This window comes from Nelusetta ayraudi, unplaced genomic scaffold (genome assembly GCF_046127955.1).
Source record: "Nelusetta ayraudi isolate G7.1 ecotype Tasmania unplaced genomic scaffold, CSIRO-AGI_Nayr_v1 ptg000079l, whole genome shotgun sequence".
Lineage (NCBI taxonomy): Eukaryota > Metazoa > Chordata > Actinopteri > Tetraodontiformes > Monacanthidae > Nelusetta > Nelusetta ayraudi.
In genome coordinates, this window is record NW_027466129.1 from 172,501 (window position 1) to 190,000 (window position 17,500).

Genomic DNA, 17,500 nt, shown 5'->3' on the forward strand with positions numbered 1-17,500 from the left:
CCTGCTTCTGATCGCCAGTTGTTGGCGCCGGTGCACACAAGAAGGTCAAGAAGCCCAAGAGCAGAATGACTCAACCCCCCCCCCCGAACCACCACGACCACCCCGCTAGCGCCCCGCCCCCCCGAACCACCACTACCACCCCGCTAGTGCCCCCCCTCACCCAATCGACTGGAATCCATCGCGCCTCATTGGTCAGCTCGCTGAGGTCGTTCAGGACGACGGCGTCAGGGCTTAACGGCTGGCGGAGCCTTGACCCCACCGTTTGGCCTCTGATGGAGGTCGTCTTTCATGTCCAGTACCTTGTTTGAGGGGAAACAATTATGTCTGAACACACACACACACACACACACACACACACACAGTTAAGCTGTCTCTTAACCGCAGCCTTCTCAGCATCTTCAAATTAATATTTCACCGCTCCATCGCCCCGCCCCCACCCCCCCCTCCCCTGGCTCCGCCTTATCAATCATTCAGCATGGCATTTCCCAGCGTGCTTTAAGAGCATGCGTCTCAAGGCCGCGGAGTTGCAGCTGCACCGCGACTGAATCAACGGCCCGTGTGTGCGTGTGTGTGTGTGTGTGTGTGTGTGTGTGTGTGTGTGTGTGTGTGTGTGTGTTTGGCAGTGCACGGTGTGGGACTGGGACTCGAACGGGAAACACGATTTTATCGGGGAGTTTCAGACCACGTTCAAGGAGGTGAGAGCGGAGCAGGAGGGCAAACAGGTGAGGAGGAGCACCCTTGCACACACACACACACCCACACACACACACACACTGCAACAGTGATGGCTTTATTAAATCAATTTTGTTATTTACTAGGCTTTATGACAGTCATGGTCATTATTATTATGATTATTAACCGACAGTGAGATATAATCCAGTGTGTTATGAGATGTTTTTATCACCCACCGGCGTCCCTCAGGGCCACCATTTAAACCAATGAATGGCCAAGTTTGAGACTGATTGATCTCCGTCTCTGCAGTGAATTATTTTCAAGAACTGGTGCGAAAGCTCTTCCCCGCAGTGGGACAATAAAGTCTTTTCTTTTTTCCGTCTTACAATACAATAAACAACGAAAAGAAGCTTTTATAAAAACTTCAACTCTGTTTTGTCTCGTGCTCATGGTTTGACTCACTGGAGGGATTTAAAAACAAAACAAAAAAACAACAACACTGTCTGGGAGAATCAAGTGGAGCTCTTGGTCTTACAAAGAACCAGAGCCAGCCAGGAAATCAAATCTTTCCCGCCCGGCCTGGTTAACAAAACGCTCTGAGACGAGAGGCCTTAAGAGCCCTCCAGTGCCTGTGACCAGCAGCCTCGTTAGTGGCTTGCTGTGATTGGTCCCCTGGGAACTCGTATGCTGTCTGTTGTCTGTCTTCTGCATGGAATTGCTATCGGCTGTCGGTTTGTAAAATGGCCCTGAACTGTCCCAGATCCAGTGGGAGTGCATCAACCCCAAATACCAGATGAAGAAGAAGAACTACAGAAACTCTGGTGTGGTCATTCTCAACCACTGCAAGGTGAAGCAACGCTCTACTCTTCACTGTTGAGCACTTAAAAAAAAAAAAGAATAGAAAAAGGAATGTGTTTGCTAGCAGCAAATTTGCACTGGCCAAGTTGTAAATGACGGAGCAGTTTTCAATTGTTCCACATGCGTGTGGCATCAAAAATGTTCATTTCTGAGCACACGATCACAAAGCAAAAGCTGAGAAATGAAAGAATTTCAGAGCGAATCCTCCTTTGTTTTTTGAGCCGCCCGTAAATTCCCAAACAAACCAACGCAACGCGCCAACTCCCAGCTACACACAGCTCATTCCGCCGCTCTCAAATCCAATCTAAAGTTTTCCTGCAATTTCTCCCTCCGTCAGGTCATCAAAATGTATTCCTTTCTTGATTACATCATGGGAGGCTGCCAGATTCAGTTCACAGTGAGTCGCCCCTCGCTTTTTTTTTGTTTGTTTGTTTGTTGTTGTATTTTCCTCTCCGATGACACACTCTCTCATCCGTGTGTGTGTATGTGTGCGTGTGTCTCAGGTGGCCATAGACTTCACAGCTTCCAACGGGGATCCCAGGAACAGCTGCTCCCTCCACTACATCCACCCCTACCAGCCTAACGAGTACCTGAAAGCCCTGGTGGCCGTCGGCGAGATCTGCCAAGACTATGACAGGTTGATCCTCCGGAGCCCATCAATCGTCATATGGCAACGGCACCGTCCAACGCACACACACACACATACACACGCCTGCACAGCCAAGTCCTTTTTCATAAAAAGCGATTTATGGAATCAATCATCCCACAACGACGATAACAAAAAAAAAAAAAGTGTATAAAATCTCAGTGAACGTGTCTCTCTCCGCAGCGATAAAATGTTCCCCGCCTTTGGCTTCGGAGCGCTGATACCTCCTGACTTCAAGGTAAAGACTTAAAAAAAATATATGATTCAAAAAAGATGCAGCCAGCCGCCTCTTGTGTTTTTACGGGTGGAATCCGTCCACCCGTCCGTCCACCCTGTAAATTGGAAGGAGCGTCCTACGCTAACAGGCGCTAACATGCGCTAACAGGCTCTCTGTGTTCTCTGCCCTCCACCCCCCACCCCCCACCTCTGCACCAAGGTGTCACATGATTTTGCCGTGAACTTTGACGAAGACAATCCGGAATGTGCTGGTGAGCCATCCGACACACACACACACACACACACGCACACACACACAGGCTGGAGTGTCACTAAGTTGGAGTAGCTGGGTTCTAATGGTCGATGCCATTATTAAACATGTCTGCTTAGTGGAGTGTGTATGAGAGACGGGATCAAATGAAATGTTTAGTCACAGGCACAGGTAGTGCAACCCCCCCCCCCCACACACACACACACACACACACACACACCCTCCCTCCAACACACACACACTTGATTCCGTTGCCACAGCCGGTGTCACGTTTGAGCGTCACGGGATCCAATCACGTCTCCCACAATCGGCGCCCCCCCATCTCTTCGCTCGCTGTCACTTCCCATCTTTGTCCCGCCAAAATCTCCTCCACACCTTCTCTCCTCTCCTCCCCTCTGCTCTCCTCCCCCTGCTGCACACACACACACACACACTCTGCACGCAGCTCGTGCCGCAGGAAGCGTTTTAAGCTGACGGAGGAGCCTGAAGGAAAAAACAACACTAATCTGTATGTGTGAAATGGGCTTCTGTGCTCTTATCCCGACATATCTGAGCTCCAGCCACTGTGCCAGTGTGTGTGTATGGGTGTGTGAGTGTGTGTGTGCACGAGTGTTTAGTTGAGCCTCGAGCTCGCCTTAAAAAAAAAAAGAAAACACCCAAGTCACCTTGGAGCGCGCTGGAAGGAAGGAACGCCGTCTGAAATGTTTTCACAGGCACTTTTGCAAACGGCGCAACCCTGCGATTCACCAAGGCCGGTACCTCTTGTTGTGACTAGAGAATGTGTGTGTCTGTGTGTGTGTGTGTGTGTGTGTGTGTGTGTGTGTGTGTGTGCGTGTGTGTGTGTGTGTGTGTGTGTTCTGCAGGGATTCAAGGCGTGGTGGAGGCCTACCAGAACTGCCTCCCCAAGATCCAGCTGTACGGGCCCACCAACATCGCCCCCATCATCCAGAAAGTAGCCTCGTCCGCCTCGGAGGAGATGCACACCAAAGAGGCCATGGTGAGGAGAAGGATGAGAGGAGGAGGGCAGGAAGAGGGGAAGAGGTTGCTGCGTCTTCCTTTTTCTTGTTCTTGTTGCTGCGACTGCGTTGACAAATCGCCACTACAGGCGGGAACACGGGAAACGTCAGCGGATTGAAGAGACGGAGAGAACAAGAGCAAACAGGGATGAATGGAGCAGCGAGGCTCCAAGTGATTGATATTAATTTAATTCCACGCATTCTCTCTCTTCCTCCATCTCTCAGCCTTAATTCCTCCCGCTTCTCCGCCGCCCTCCAGTGGATTAGAGAGCCGCAGAGTTTTATTCAAATTGGAGTAGAAGCCACTGTTTCAAAACCTGGGAATACATCTTGCTCATTTCCTTCCTTCCTTCCTTCCTTACCTCTTTCCTTCCTTCCTTCCTCCTCCTCCCTGCAGGAATACTTCATACTGCTGATCCTGACGGACGGCGTCATCACCGACATGGCCGACACGAGGGAGGCCATCGTGCACGCCTCCCACCTGCCCATGTCCGTCATCATCGTGGGGGTGGGCAACGCCGACTTCACAGACATGCAGATCCTGGACGGCGACGACGGGATCCTGCGTTCGCCCAAGGGGGAGCCGGTCCTCCGGGACATCGTGCAGTTTGTCCCCTTCAAGGACTTCAAACATGTGGGTGGCTGTGTTGTTGTTGTTTTTTTTTATTTAGTCCTTTATTCACACTGCACTTCTTGAATATGATAATGCCAGGATTTCTTTCTCTCTCTCTTTTTTTTTTTTTAAGTGGGGGGGCGGGGGGGGGGGGTGAAATGAATGCATGAGTGTAAAAGTTAAACACAACTTTTGGAAACTGGATATTCTTAACAGGTCAAATATTTGAGACATAATATTTTCACAGCCCAATTCAGATTTTTTTCCCCCTCCTCCTCAATTCCGATTTCGGATCTTGTGTAAAGTAGGAAAGAAACAGGTGATATCGGAAGTCGTCGAATCGAGTGTGTGTGTGTGTGTGTGTGTGTGTGTGTGTGTGTGTGTGTGTGTGTGTTTGTGTGTGTGTGTGTGTGTGTGTGTAGTCTAAGCAGACAGATCGTGTGAAAATGCAAGGTGAAAGAATTTCAGCAAAGGAACTGCACACGTTAATCAACTAGCAAGAACAATACTTCAGCAACTTTGCACCTTTAATTATGACTTTGCTCTGATTTGTGTCATCTGCAAATAGTTGTTTGCCAACTTCATGAGCAAAGTGTGAGGGAGGCAGGTGCAGTTTCTGCTTCTTGCAGTTTCTGCAAGAAGCAGTGCTGATGGTAAAAAAAACAAAAAAAACAAACAACAACAACAAATAATTCACAGCTAGGCAACGAGACGTGGAGCGTGACTTGTTTTGGCTAACGGTCTAATGGGAGGATGTCTGAGTGGAAGGTTCCTAACACAGCTGGTTCCCCGGTTAACGACCCCTAACAGCCAACAGTGCTCCGACCATCTGCTCTATATTGAGGGGCGAGGTCTTTATGGGCGCAGACGTAATGAGTAAAAGCGATTTGAAAACAAATGTGCAGCCGCTGCGAGGTCAATAGCAGCGTAGTAATTCGATCCGGGGCTCTTTGCAGCCTCGCTGCCGCCACCGCTGAGCTCCGGTTTATGTCTTTGAAGGGATTTCCGTGACATTACGGAAGTGGCACCCGTGGTAAAAGTGCTCATGATGACGGTTTGGATGTCGTTGGACCTCATCACGCCCCAGGCTGTTGACATTTCCTGCGGCATTAGCCGAAGCCGGGCTCGGAATGGACTCAGTGTCGGTGTGCAAAATAATCCAGACCAATAGATAAATCAATCAATGAAGACAATAATCTCTGCTGATGATACTGGGGACATATAGCTTAGCATGTAGTAGAAACTGGGATACTGACCTGAATTAAGACGTGAGGAAAAAAACCCATCAGCGGTCCCAGTAAGCAGCCCTGAGGTTTACCAGCTTCTCGGAGTTCAACCCAGGGTTGGAAGTCTTGCAGTGAGCGCCGCCGGCCACTGGGGCACCCGACTGCCAGCTGCTCCGAGGCGACTTTTACAACTTGCCGCATCCTGATGGATGGAGGCCAATTTTTCCCTCGACGACGAGCGGGAACTTTTTGGGTATTCCGAGAACACGAACGAGCGATCGATTCTTCCAAACACATGCAGGCCTGGATCTGCATAAAGGATGAGAGTGCAGGCGAAGCAAATCTGGAGCTCAGAACGCACGGCCTTGATGAATGTACTGTGGTGAATTCTTCTGGTGGCTTCAAGTGATGTAGATGTTGAAGGAGTCTTCACTGACACAGACTTAGTTGTATAAAAACTGGTTTATTTGCAAAGAAGTCAGAAGTCAGACAGGCACCATGGATGATCCTCTGTTCACATCACCTCTTATACCCCCAGCAACCAGGGAGGAAGATGCTAGGAGTGGGGGAGAATGTATGCATTCCATAATTGCACCCCCAATGGCCATCTGGTTATAATTTGATGGCAGTGGGCAACAACAAGACCATATATGGAAACAGACGCCCTTAGGGAAGGTGTGCAGCGGGTGCACTGCTGAGCTCACATCAGGCCATTTACGTAAGTTCAAATGATGTCATATGCATAGGTTCAGATACTACAGTACAAACTAATATTTTCTGTTGGAAGTCGGTAAAAACAAAAACCTGTGGCGGTGCTTTTCAAACGAAGCGTTGCGATCCGGAGTGATTTTCTGTGTTCTTTTGAAGTTTGCGTTTCCTCTGCTTCCTGTCAGTCAGCGCAACGAAGGTCACATCCATCCAGTGCCTTGTGAGTGCAGCTGGAGCCAAACAAGCCCCCCCCCCCCCCCCCCTCCGAAGCTCCGTCAACTGTCCCACCGATGGAGCAACGCATTAATGCGGCTCTCTTCAGTGTGCACCGCTGCTTGTGTCTGCTAGCCAGCTGATGCTAGATTGTGAGATGATGTTGGGTGCTGAGCTGGTTTGTGGTTTGTCATTTTTCACACATTCCACGAGAAGGCAAATGCAAATTTTGTGCGACGGACGGCTAAGTGGCGGCAAACAGACGTGGCACAGCCTCATAATCCACAAAACCCTCAGCAGCTGCCAGCAGCCGCCGTCCCTCTCTCTCTCCCTCTCCTCCTCTCTCTCACTCTCTCTCTCTCTCTCCCTCTCCTCCTCTCTCTCACTCTCTCTCTCTCTCTCTCTCTTCTGGTCGACATTTTAATGGGAGGTTTTGTGCCAACAGTTAGAGGACAAAACAAACCATATCTATGTAAATTACAGCTTGTCTAAAAAAAGGCGTCCAATTCTTCAAAGATCAGCTCACGCGCTCTGGGTGAGAATTTGAGCGTCTCCTCCGTATTGGTGGCGTCTCATGAAAATGTGACAACATGTTTGTCACTGCAGGGGCAGGATATTTTATTTTTATTTATTTTTTATCAGTCTGATACTTATCTTGACACCTTGCATCATTGTTCATCGGGGTGAGTGTTTAAACACCACAGTAAAAGACACTATCTCAAATCCAGATTTGGAACACACCCCGAGTCTTTTTCTTTCTTTTTCTTTCTTTTTTTTTTTGCTCATCATTTTGACATTTCTATTCATAATAATCAAGAACTTTGCAAGTTCCCCCAAGTTTGGAAGTGCAGCTCCGAGCGTCTCCTCGGTGACTCACTGCTTGATAAAAGTCGAGGTGACGCCTGCCGTCGGACCGAGTGCCGAAAATAAAACCGACGCTTCAGTTCCAAAGTCCTCGGGAGGGAGCTGTGGCTGTGGGTGAAAACGACCAAACTTCCTCACAGCCAACAGCCTGGAGCAGCGTCATGATGTGGAGTAAACAGCCTTAATATTCCACCTTCACGGCTCTCATCACTCAGCCGGTTGCACCGGAATCCTTCAGCGCCGAGTGAAGGCGGCGGCAGTTAAAGATGAAAAGTTGCACTTGAGACAAAGCTGTGCGTGCATCTGCCTCTGTGTGTGTGTGTACGCTGCATTCAGGAGGCCAATGAGTGTGAATGTGTGGGCGTAATACACCTGCCGCACATCAGGCACTGCCCACTGTCTGTGTGTGTGTGTGTGTGTGTGTGTGTGTGTGTGTGTGTGTGTGTGTGTGAGTTTGTCTCTGTCTTTCCGCCGGAATAAATTTTCTCGCCAGCAGTGACAGTAACAGGGTTTGTTTGGCCGGTGTGCGCTCTGTTCTGATGAGTGTGGCCTTTGGCAGGTGCACAAATCAAGCGTCCCTCCTTCACAAGAAGTCAGGTCGGGGACGATGCAGAGAGAGAGAGAGAGGACGGAGGAGGGAGGAGGGAGGATGAGGGAGGACGTGGGGAGCACTACATTGTTAGCGTAAGAGCGTTTAATAGAGATACAGGAGGCGGCGTGCTGCCTGGCGGTGGAGGAAGAGAAGGAGGTGAAAAACAGAGGAGGAGGAGGAGAACAAGAAGGAGGAGGAGGAGAACAAGAAGGAGTAGGAGGAGAACAAGAAGGAGGAGAAGGAGGAGGTGGGGAGCACTAAATTGTTAGCGCAAGAGCGTTTAATAGAGATACAGGAGGCGGCGTGCTACCTGCCGGTGGAGGAAGAGAAGGAGGTGAAAAACAGAGGAGGAGGAGGAGGAGGAGGAGGAGAACAAGAAGGAGGAGGAAGATGGGGAGGGGAGGGGGTCAGTGGGAGGCAGCATCGGCCGAAGACAAAAGGCAGCGAGGGAGTCATGTGACAGAGGTGGAAAGGTGATTTTCTGCTCTGTCGTCTCTTTTCAGAAGGGATTAGCAGCACTGGGTAACAGGTAGATAGGAACAGGGGGGACAGTGGCAGGATTGGGGGGGTCACGGTGTTCCGTCTCAGGGAATTATGTGAGACGGAGCGGCTGCGACAGCCCCTCTGAGGGAGAGCAGGCAGGAGGCCAGTTTGGATTTTTTTTTTTTTTTTTTAAAGCTGGAGTGACAATGTGTGATTTTGTGTTTTTTTTACATCATTGCATCTCAATTTGAAGTTGCACAATGCAAAAAAAAAAAAAGGGGCTGCATTTGGTGGCAATTTCCCTCCAGCCGTGATTCTCAGGCAGGGTCTTCTGTCTCTGTGCTGACAGTAAACAGCGCTGTACCCTTCTGGATTGAATGGCCCCTTGTTAAGTCACAAAGGTGGGTGAGTGGGGGGGGGGGGTTCCACGACAGATTTTGCACAAAGCTTAAGGGACATTGTTGAACTTGTGAAGTAACAATAGACTGGATCTCAGCCAAAGTTTCTTTTTCTCCATTGTACTGCCGATCCCTCTGTTTGACAGCTTTTCTTTCTCCCTCCGCCATTATTTCCAGCCTAATATTTGCACAGCGCCCGAAATCCTCTTTTCTGCTTGGAAGTGTTAATATTTGGCTTCACTTCTCTGCCGTTTCCAGTCTGATACTCTGCAAATCTTTTTTAAAAAAGCCTTTCTAAAAAAGACATATTGGACATATGGAAACTGGCTGAAAACAGAAGGCTAACGAGGCACTTTTCTGGGCACCGATGTGTTTTTGGAGGACTCTTCATACAGGGCAGCTCCACTGGAGACCAGGATGAAGATTAAAGATGTCAACAGGGTCACACCCAGGGAGCTTTATTGAACTCTTATTGCTTTATTTCTGCTAAAGCGTGTATATTAAAACCAGGCTGGGGGATTTTTCACTTTTATTTCTTTCTTCACTTATTTATTTTATTTTGAGCTTTTCGGTTGAGCTTGGCTGATCACATCAAACGTGAACCTGACAAAAGTAAATCCCAGTGTCCTACAGTCACGCATGGCCAGTCATGCGAGTGTCTGTGTGTTTGTGTGTGTGTGTGTGTGTCTGTCTGTCTGTCTGTCTGTCAACGTTGTGTTACCTGTGGCTCCTCTCCCTCACCTCCCTTCTTCCCTCCTTCCCTCCCTCTCTCCGTGTGCTGCAGGCGTCACCGGCCGCTCTGGCCAAGAGTGTTTTGGCCGAGGTCCCGAACCAGGTGGTGGACTACTACAACGCTAAAGGTATCAAACCCAAGTGTACGTCAGACTTTGAGTCCACCAGAACCTTCAGCCCCTGACGACGGAACACATGCAAAGACCTGTTCTGACGCACGCACACACATACACACACACACGCACAAACACACAAACATCTCTCTCTCTCTCTCTCTCTCTCTCTCTCTCTCTCTCTCTCTCTATATATATATATATATATATATATATATATATATATATATATATATATATATACATAATATATACTTTATGTACTGTATAATAAATATACACATTTAAAAGCACAAGCACATACTCTCATAAAGACAGACAAGCACACAATGAACTTCAAAGCATTACGGTAGACTAGCTCAGAGAATTAGCTCGTTCTGGTGAAATAATTTGAAATACTATTTATTGACGATGACTCTTGCATGTTTGGCCGCAGCGGCTCCACCTGGAAAATTATTATTACTCTAATCTATTGTATACCTGACAGATGTTTATAGAGGTTTAAAAATAATATAAAAAAAGAAATGAGAAAAAAGAAAAAGCAAAGAGCAGTCTTCTGAACAAGCATGCAGACGCCAACCTTAGACCGCCCAAAGAAATGACACTCCTACCTTATTGAGATAACTAGCAAGTACATAGAGACAACAACAAAAAAAGACCTGGGCGTAGAGAAGCCTGAAAAAAAAAAATCTGTGAGTGCGTAGATGGGAGCGTTTAGAATCAGCATTGCAAATGCTATTTGTGGGAATGGTAGCACCGCTGTTAGTGCGCTGCATAAATGCATGCATAATTTAGCCCCTGCTAATAATCCAATCTCCGCTAGCCGCTTGCTAGTTATGAAATAAAGTATCACTGTCATTTGAGTGACATTCAGGGTCGTCTTGGGTTTTTTTCTACACATTTTGTTGAAGATTTTGCTAAATGGAAATAAAAGAAAAACAAAACAGAATAATTGTAATAATTTCTTAATAACCTTTTTACATTGTGAAGGGTTTCAGGAGGGTAGGATTTACAGAGAAAAAGAACCTGTGGTGTGGTAGAGACACTCATCTGTGAGCTGAGACCTGTATTTTTTTCTGTATCCTGCATGTCGATTCTAATAAAGACACTTTTGTTCTTCTCACCTGTGCGATCTGATGTTTGTGTGTGTGTGTGTGTGTGTGTGTGTGTGTGTGTGTGTGTGTGTGTGTGTGTGTGTGTGTGTGTGTGTGTGTGTGTGTGTGTGACCTGAGAAGCGTTTGTCGGAATTATGTGTGGTTGGTGTGAGGTTGATCCATTTGCACTGTGCAGTCAGGCAGATAATGCTGAGTTACAACCTGAAATAATTACAATGCAGCGAGCTAGTTTTATCTTTCACTCTCTTTTTTTGCGCTCCTGCATCTTAATTTGACACCAGATTTTCTTTTTTGTGTGGGCCGGTTAGAAATGACACCTTTTTCAGACTGCACCCCCATATTGTTTAATGAGCAGAAACACAAAGAAACAATCACACTGTCGCTCACACCTCGCTGACTAATGTTTTTTTTTCCTCTCCCCTATCTGGGATTCCTGAGTTGACATTGGAAAGCCAGACAATCTCTCCACACAATTAATGAGAGAAAACAAAGTTTAGCAGCCCTGAGAGACTGTGTGAGCCTCGCGCCCCAGCCCTGAACTGTGGATCAGTATTCAAAGCGCACCGCTCCTGATACCTCTGTCAGAGAACCGCCCACAACAAGAGGCTCTGAAAACAGCTGCAGCAGAGCAGGAGGAAACCAAGCAATCAGCAAAAAGAGGACTTTTCCACTTATCGTTTATGAGAAAACCCAGGATTTATTTTTCAACACAGATGCTCATGTTTTAATGCTCATGGCCAGAGGGAGGTAATAGGATATATAAGATGAAAATAAAAATTTAATAAAACCAACATTGCTGTTCTGTGTCAAATTGGATATGTGCATCTTCCAGACACTTGGATAACACCAGACTAGTCACAGGGGTACATTTTCCACTGTGCGGAATTTTCCTTATTCATTCAATTCCGATAAATTTTAAGAGGATTAGAAAAAACAATCAAATAAAAGAAAACACTTGAGCCTGCACTCTAAAATCAGTGACACTGTCCTGTTGGTCGTTTCTGGGTAGTAAACAAACTCGAGTCGAGTTGAAATTGACCGGCGTGCCAGCTGATTTCTATCAGCAACAACATTGAATCGCCAACCAATTGTTGTATTTTTTTTATTATTACTGTTTTTGGTTAGCATCATTTGCTTTTTGTGCAATAGCTATAACCATTTAAACAGGTGGGATATTTCTCCAAACCCGCCAGTCGGTGCTCCAGCGGAACCTTTGTCCAGAGTCTCGGTGATGCGGAACTGTTTTGCTGACGTACCGGAAGTTGCCAGGGTGACATTAACACGGGAGGAAAAGGAAAACGCAGGCATGGTTGTACTGAAGTCGTGACATCCACCGTCCACTTCTTTTGATTTTCGTGTTTTTTATTGTTATATATATTAAAGTGTGTAGAATTAAAGGTGCGATGGCGGCCTGGACCTGTCGGTTTCTTCTGAACCGAGGAACTCGCCTCGTTTCTGCCCGGACACCCGAAAGGTAGCTAACATGAACCACCAGTGGCTAACAGACTTGCTAACTTCTTAGATTGACTTTGGGTGGTGACTTTTAGAACTCCGTACGTTTCTCTGTACCGTCTTTGTAATGTTTGAATGCAGATGGCATTAGGCAGTTTGCCCCTTTTTATTAGTAAAGAGCTAGTTAGCTGTCAGCCTCCCGCTGCAGGTGAAGCTATTAAAGTGATATAATCATACGGCGTTTGTGTTTCTCGCGTTTCTGCGTTCATGCTTGATTACTTTACAGTCCTGGCTCAGGCAGCACTGCCACCCCGTGATCCCTTCGAGGTTCATCGGACATTTAAAATGACTGAGAAGTTTCTGTTTCATGTCAGGGTTTGACTGATTCAGCGGTGACATTAAAAGGCCGGGTGATAAATGACCAGATTGTCAGTGTGAATGCGTGAAAGTCATCAGCAGCATCATCAGCCACTTTGCAGCAGCAGATTAGTGACAATGACGTGTGTTCTTCGGGAACTTGGCTATCAGAGTAGCATTTCGCTCAGGGGCGGAAATAAAGCCAATGTTTTGTGTTGACACTTAAATGTCAAATAAAGTCATTTATTCACACCTAAGTGTGAAGAAGACTCCTGGACATCGAGTGTCTCTGTTTGGTGTCAAGTTGTCATTTTCAACTCGGTTGTTACTGCAGTTACTAAAATGAATAACTTTGTTTGCAAGTAAAAGTCAGAATTGATGCCTTCCTCCTCCCGACTCGCAGTCCTGCTCTTGTGGTCACTTGCATCCGGACGGTGAAAACCACAACATGGTTCGAGGAGCACCTGACGGAAGACAACCAGGAGTTCATGAGGAAGAGCATGGCGGAGGAGTACGGAAGGCAAACAGCAGACAAGCTCAACCCGCTCAAAGACGAGCCGTGGCTGCGGCACCAGTGGACGGAAGGTGGGTCACTCGCCGCCAGTGTTCAAGAGCTACGGCTCCAGATGGGGTTGATTTTCAACCCTCCCCCATCCCCCCCACCCCGTCAGCTGGCGGTGAAACCGTGTTCCAATCTGCTCCTCTCCGCAGGTAGTCGAAGAGTTGGCTTAGTAGCCGTGAAGCTGGGGATGGCCCCCATCTGGACCAAAACGGGGGAGAGGCACGCGGTCACCATGTTGCAGGTGCTGACAGACACTCAGGGCCCGATCCACAAAGCGATTGCGCGGCTTTTGCGGCAGAAAATCCGATTCTGATCCACAGAGGGGACGCAAACGTGAAAATCGGCGCTAAATGCGCCGAGGTGCAGGCAGCGGCAGGGCTGCGCCAGACATTTCATTTGAATGTATTGAAATGAGTCATTACGCACAAAAGGACACGCCCCCTTCTATGCAAATATGCCTCATTCAAACAGCGGCAGATCCAGAAAGAGTTTGCGCTCGTGTCCGCACGCAGTTTGACAGACGCAAACACCGCCAGCCAGAACCAGAACCAGAACCAGGCGCAGCTGCTGTCTGTCAGTGTTTCTGGCTTCTGAGTGAAACTTTCCTCTCTGAAAAGCCTGGAATATATATATGGCTCCCCAAATCTTATACATAGATAGACATAGACTACAGTATATATGCCAATATTTTAGATCGGCTATGGAAAATACAAATGGTGCTCAGGTGTTGGTGATTGTCTTGCTTATATAATGACTAACGCGTCTTGACTTTCTTTCCATTGTGGCAGCAGTCTTGGTAGACGGAGGAGGCATCGTAATGCCAGGCGCGTGTTGCACGTCTACGTTGCGTCAGCAGCGAGGCAGCCGGCTCACGATCTGAAAAATCTTTTTTTCTGTTCTGTGCATCCATGAACACAAACCAAACACACGCACTGACGAACAACCTTTGGCGCAAACTGCTCTCAGGTTGCCAGACCGCAACATTCGCACCTGGTTCAGGTGCCGCATTTGTGGGCGTGTTTGCGCCTGCATGTCATTAGCGCAGGAACCTCTGTGGATCCCCGCATCTGTGGCGCTGATTGCAGCTGCAAAACGTGCTGCATTTTACCGCTGCGTGCCCTGCTTTGAGGATCTGCCCCACAGTGCTACTACACTATTCTATGTTCTCACACTTCACACACCTTAGTAGGGCCGCAGCTATCGAATATTTTGGTAATCGATTAGTCTGTTGAATATTCCATCCAGTCATCGAATAATCGGATGAAACATATGTTTGCTTCATTAAAGCCGGCTCCACAGCAGAACGCAGCCATTAACATCAGTGTGCAAGTTCACACCAGACGTGGTGCGGGCGCGTTTCAGAAGCGTCCCAGAAGCGTGAAACAGCGCCGCCCTGGTACTGTTGCCCAAAGACCGTTTCCGTCTTCTCCCGATTTGCATTGGGCGCATGGCCTGTGACGGAAGCAAAATGAGCGAAATGAGTCCGTGCAAAACGTGAGCTTTACATTTAGTTAAAGGACGCCTCAAGGCAGATGAAATTCCTCGATTATTTTTTTGGAATAGAGTTACTCAAATTACTCGAGGAATCCTTGCAGCCCTGCAGCAGCTGCAGGTGCATCATCATATGGGATTGATTGATTGGCTCCCTGCTTGGCACTCAGTATTCGGAGTTGGACTTGGGGGGGTTGGATCACCCAATGATTCCCGTGCGCGCTGCCGCTGCTGCCCACCGCTTCGTCAGGAGATGATGGGTCAAATGCAGAGGACAAATTTCGTGTGACAATCACTGGGACTTTAACTTTGACTTTAACTTTGAAAAGAGAAAACGTGGCCGGAAAATAATGCAAATGTATTGAATTGCTCTTTGAAAAACCGTTTTGGAGTTAACATTGAGGAACTGCAGGTCATTAGATTCATCATTATTATTGTTATTTCTGATATTTCCAGGTGCAGGACTGTCATGTGATCAACTACCTGTCCAAGGAGCAGCATGACGGACGCAGCGCCGCCCTCGTAGTCGGAGGGAAAAACGTATCTCCGTTCCATGTAAGGAAATCACTTTCTTGAACAATTTGTGCTCACGCTTGAGGTTCTGAACCTGCCTCTGTGATAAAATGTACTGATATTTTTCACGGGGTTTCCAGTTTCTCAGCTGCACCGAGTTTACAAAGTTTATGAGCCTCATGAAGCTCTTTGTTTGTCTTCGACACCGCCGGCTTTTTTTTGGGGGGGGGGGGGCTTTTGTTGTTGTTTTTGCTCTCAGAAGCAGAAGGAAGCTATTTTCAGTGAAGCCTGAACCCCCCCCCCCCCCCCCCCCACCCCATAGACCTCTCGCACTGCACCAAACACCGGGGCAAGCTGAGAGAAGCTACGACCCGCCGGCGGATATAACGAAGCAGATAAAGAGGCGTAGATTTCCCGCAGGAGGAGACGAGGGCAGAATGCAGGCAGGAGAATCTCGCAGTTGATGAGATGCGAAACACCTGAGCTTCATTACACAAGCAGAGAACTGAGCCACAGATACAGTTAGCGACTTACCGTGTGGGACCTGAGGGAAAGATTTGGGATTTTGGAGCAGCGTTCAGCAGCAGCAGCTGCAGTAGAAGAAGCTGCAGCTGTCGGTTGGACGATCAAGGAGGTTGTGTAACTCTGGTTGTTCTGTTTGGTCTGGTTTTCTGTCCACCGACATGCAGACAGAAAGTGAAGATTTGTTTCTGCTGATGTTGGAAAACCAGCATTTTTCTTCTCTTGTCTGATGACATCTGTGCTCTGCTGACAGGTGATCGATCATACAACTCGCTTATTATAACGAAGAAGACGATGATGTCAGGAGAGGTTTTTGATGCTGGTTCTGTCTTTGTCACAGGTTGTTTTTTTTTTTGTTTTTTTTTACGATTCACTTTCCCCACCTTTCTAACAATTGGAGCGAATCGAAGGAAATGATCGATAGAATGATCAATTTACCAAACTAATGGACGGCTGCAGCTCCACTCGCAACGTCGAAGCAGATTAGCAGAAGAATCCAAAGTAAGAGCCCGGTCGAAGTTTTCTGCTAGGATAAACCACGTCCGTCTTCTCTCCATCAAAGCTGCTGTGGAGTAATTTCCTCTGCCTTCCGACTGGCCAGTAACTGGGTCATGTTGCTACTTTGTGCCCTTGAACGTCGGCTGGCTGGCGGCTGCGTTGGAGGTTGGTTGTGGGTTAAGTTGTTTTAAAATAACCTTCTGGGTCATGAGGATATTGAAGAAGGAAACGCGTGAGCTCTGAATGCTGCTGCTGCTGCTGCTGCTGCTGCTGCTGCTGCTGCTGCTGCTGCTGCTGCTGCTGCTGCTGCTGCTGCTGCTGTCGCTCTCCATGGTGCTGAAGTGGCAGCTGAGCTTCAGCCCTCTGATGCGGGTAGATTTCACCTTGCATGTGTTGTCGACGACGTCGTCATCGGCTTGAACCCAAATTTCTTTTTCAGATGTGAATTTTTTCGCTGTCCTCCTTGGCCAGCGAGGTCGCGACTCAGCTTGTCTCAGCTCCTCTGCAGCCGCTGGCAGCTAAATGAGCTGCGAGTGGACCACACGGCTTTGGCCAGTTTGTCGTTGAGCAGCCAAATTAGTTCTGAAATGAGTTTTGAGAAATGAGATTCCGAAAATTTTGCAACATTTTTTGCGAGGATTACCTCTGGCTCCTTTTCATAATGAGTCTTTGTTGTTTCGCATTAAATGTGTTTAATGTGACGGCTTTACCAAGGCTTTTTTTTTTCTTTTTCATTTTTTTGGGGTGGGTTTGTGCCCAGGCGACGAGCCCAATTCAGGCAGCAGAATGATTTCATCATCTTATGGATTCAGGCCTGCAATTCCAGAGCATTAACCTCCACCACTGGAATGGAATTTGAACAGTAATTAGGCTTAAATACCTTTTGTAATGCGTTACAGCCCCCAGACTCCGTATGGTTGCACAATTTCAGGGGAATGCGAGCTGTTAGTATGCGTGTGTGGTCCCCCCCCTCCCCACTCCCCTCCTGGCCTTCCCTCCACCCACCGTGTTGCATTTATCTCTGAGTCAAATTAATCAGTCTTAATTTATTCATTGGGCGGCCGTTGATGCTTGATGGACGTCTTCTGGCTTCTAGCGCCCGAGGAACGTGCCGCTCGTTCAGAGTCGCCCGTCGCGTCACGCCACGCAGCTGCTCACAGACGGCCGAGTCGGTGGCTTCCGAGCTTCGCCAGGCTGGTTTTCACTCAGCAGAAGGAGCGAGAGAGGGAGGGAGAGAGAACGAGGGAGAGAAAGAGGGAGAGAGTTTTGGCCAAGTGGACGAATCGGAGGGAGCCAAGTGGAAGGCAAATACCGTGTGTGTGTGTGTGTGTGTGTGTGTGTGTGTGTGTGTGTGTGTGTGTGTGTGTGT

The 17,500-nt window shown here is 48.0% G+C and overlaps 2 protein-coding genes and 1 long non-coding RNA gene across 3 annotated transcripts in view; all 3 read left to right on the forward strand.

The window, feature by feature from the left end:
- cpne4b (copine IVb) overlaps nucleotides 1-9,761 on the forward strand; it is a 21,570-nt gene extending 11,809 nt beyond the window's left edge. The window contains exons 8-16 of the mRNA XM_076044311.1: nucleotides 624-722; nucleotides 1,433-1,519; nucleotides 1,868-1,927; nucleotides 2,034-2,167; nucleotides 2,360-2,414; nucleotides 2,613-2,664; nucleotides 3,527-3,660; nucleotides 4,077-4,313; nucleotides 9,561-9,761. Of these exons, the coding sequence (XP_075900426.1) occupies nucleotides 624-722; nucleotides 1,433-1,519; nucleotides 1,868-1,927; nucleotides 2,034-2,167; nucleotides 2,360-2,414; nucleotides 2,613-2,664; nucleotides 3,527-3,660; nucleotides 4,077-4,313; nucleotides 9,561-9,692 (990 nt within the window). The 3' untranslated portion in view covers nucleotides 9,693-9,761. The remainder of the gene's footprint in view (nucleotides 1-623; nucleotides 723-1,432; nucleotides 1,520-1,867; nucleotides 1,928-2,033; nucleotides 2,168-2,359; nucleotides 2,415-2,612; nucleotides 2,665-3,526; nucleotides 3,661-4,076; nucleotides 4,314-9,560) is intronic.
- Nucleotides 9,762-11,999: 2,238 nt separating this feature from the next.
- mrpl3 (mitochondrial ribosomal protein L3) overlaps nucleotides 12,000-17,500 on the forward strand; it is a 9,811-nt gene continuing 4,310 nt past the window's right edge. The window contains exons 1-4 of the mRNA XM_076044077.1: nucleotides 12,000-12,210; nucleotides 12,949-13,130; nucleotides 13,257-13,348; nucleotides 15,055-15,153. Of these exons, the coding sequence (XP_075900192.1) occupies nucleotides 12,140-12,210; nucleotides 12,949-13,130; nucleotides 13,257-13,348; nucleotides 15,055-15,153 (444 nt within the window). The 5' untranslated portion in view covers nucleotides 12,000-12,139. The remainder of the gene's footprint in view (nucleotides 12,211-12,948; nucleotides 13,131-13,256; nucleotides 13,349-15,054; nucleotides 15,154-17,500) is intronic.
- LOC142900054 (uncharacterized) overlaps nucleotides 16,445-17,500 on the forward strand; it is a 1,118-nt gene continuing 62 nt past the window's right edge. Inside the window, exons 1-2 of the long non-coding RNA XR_012928852.1 lie at nucleotides 16,445-17,087; nucleotides 17,158-17,500. The exon at nucleotides 17,158-17,500 is cut by the window's right edge and continues 62 nt beyond it. This is a non-coding gene — a long non-coding RNA (uncharacterized LOC142900054). The remainder of the gene's footprint in view (nucleotides 17,088-17,157) is intronic.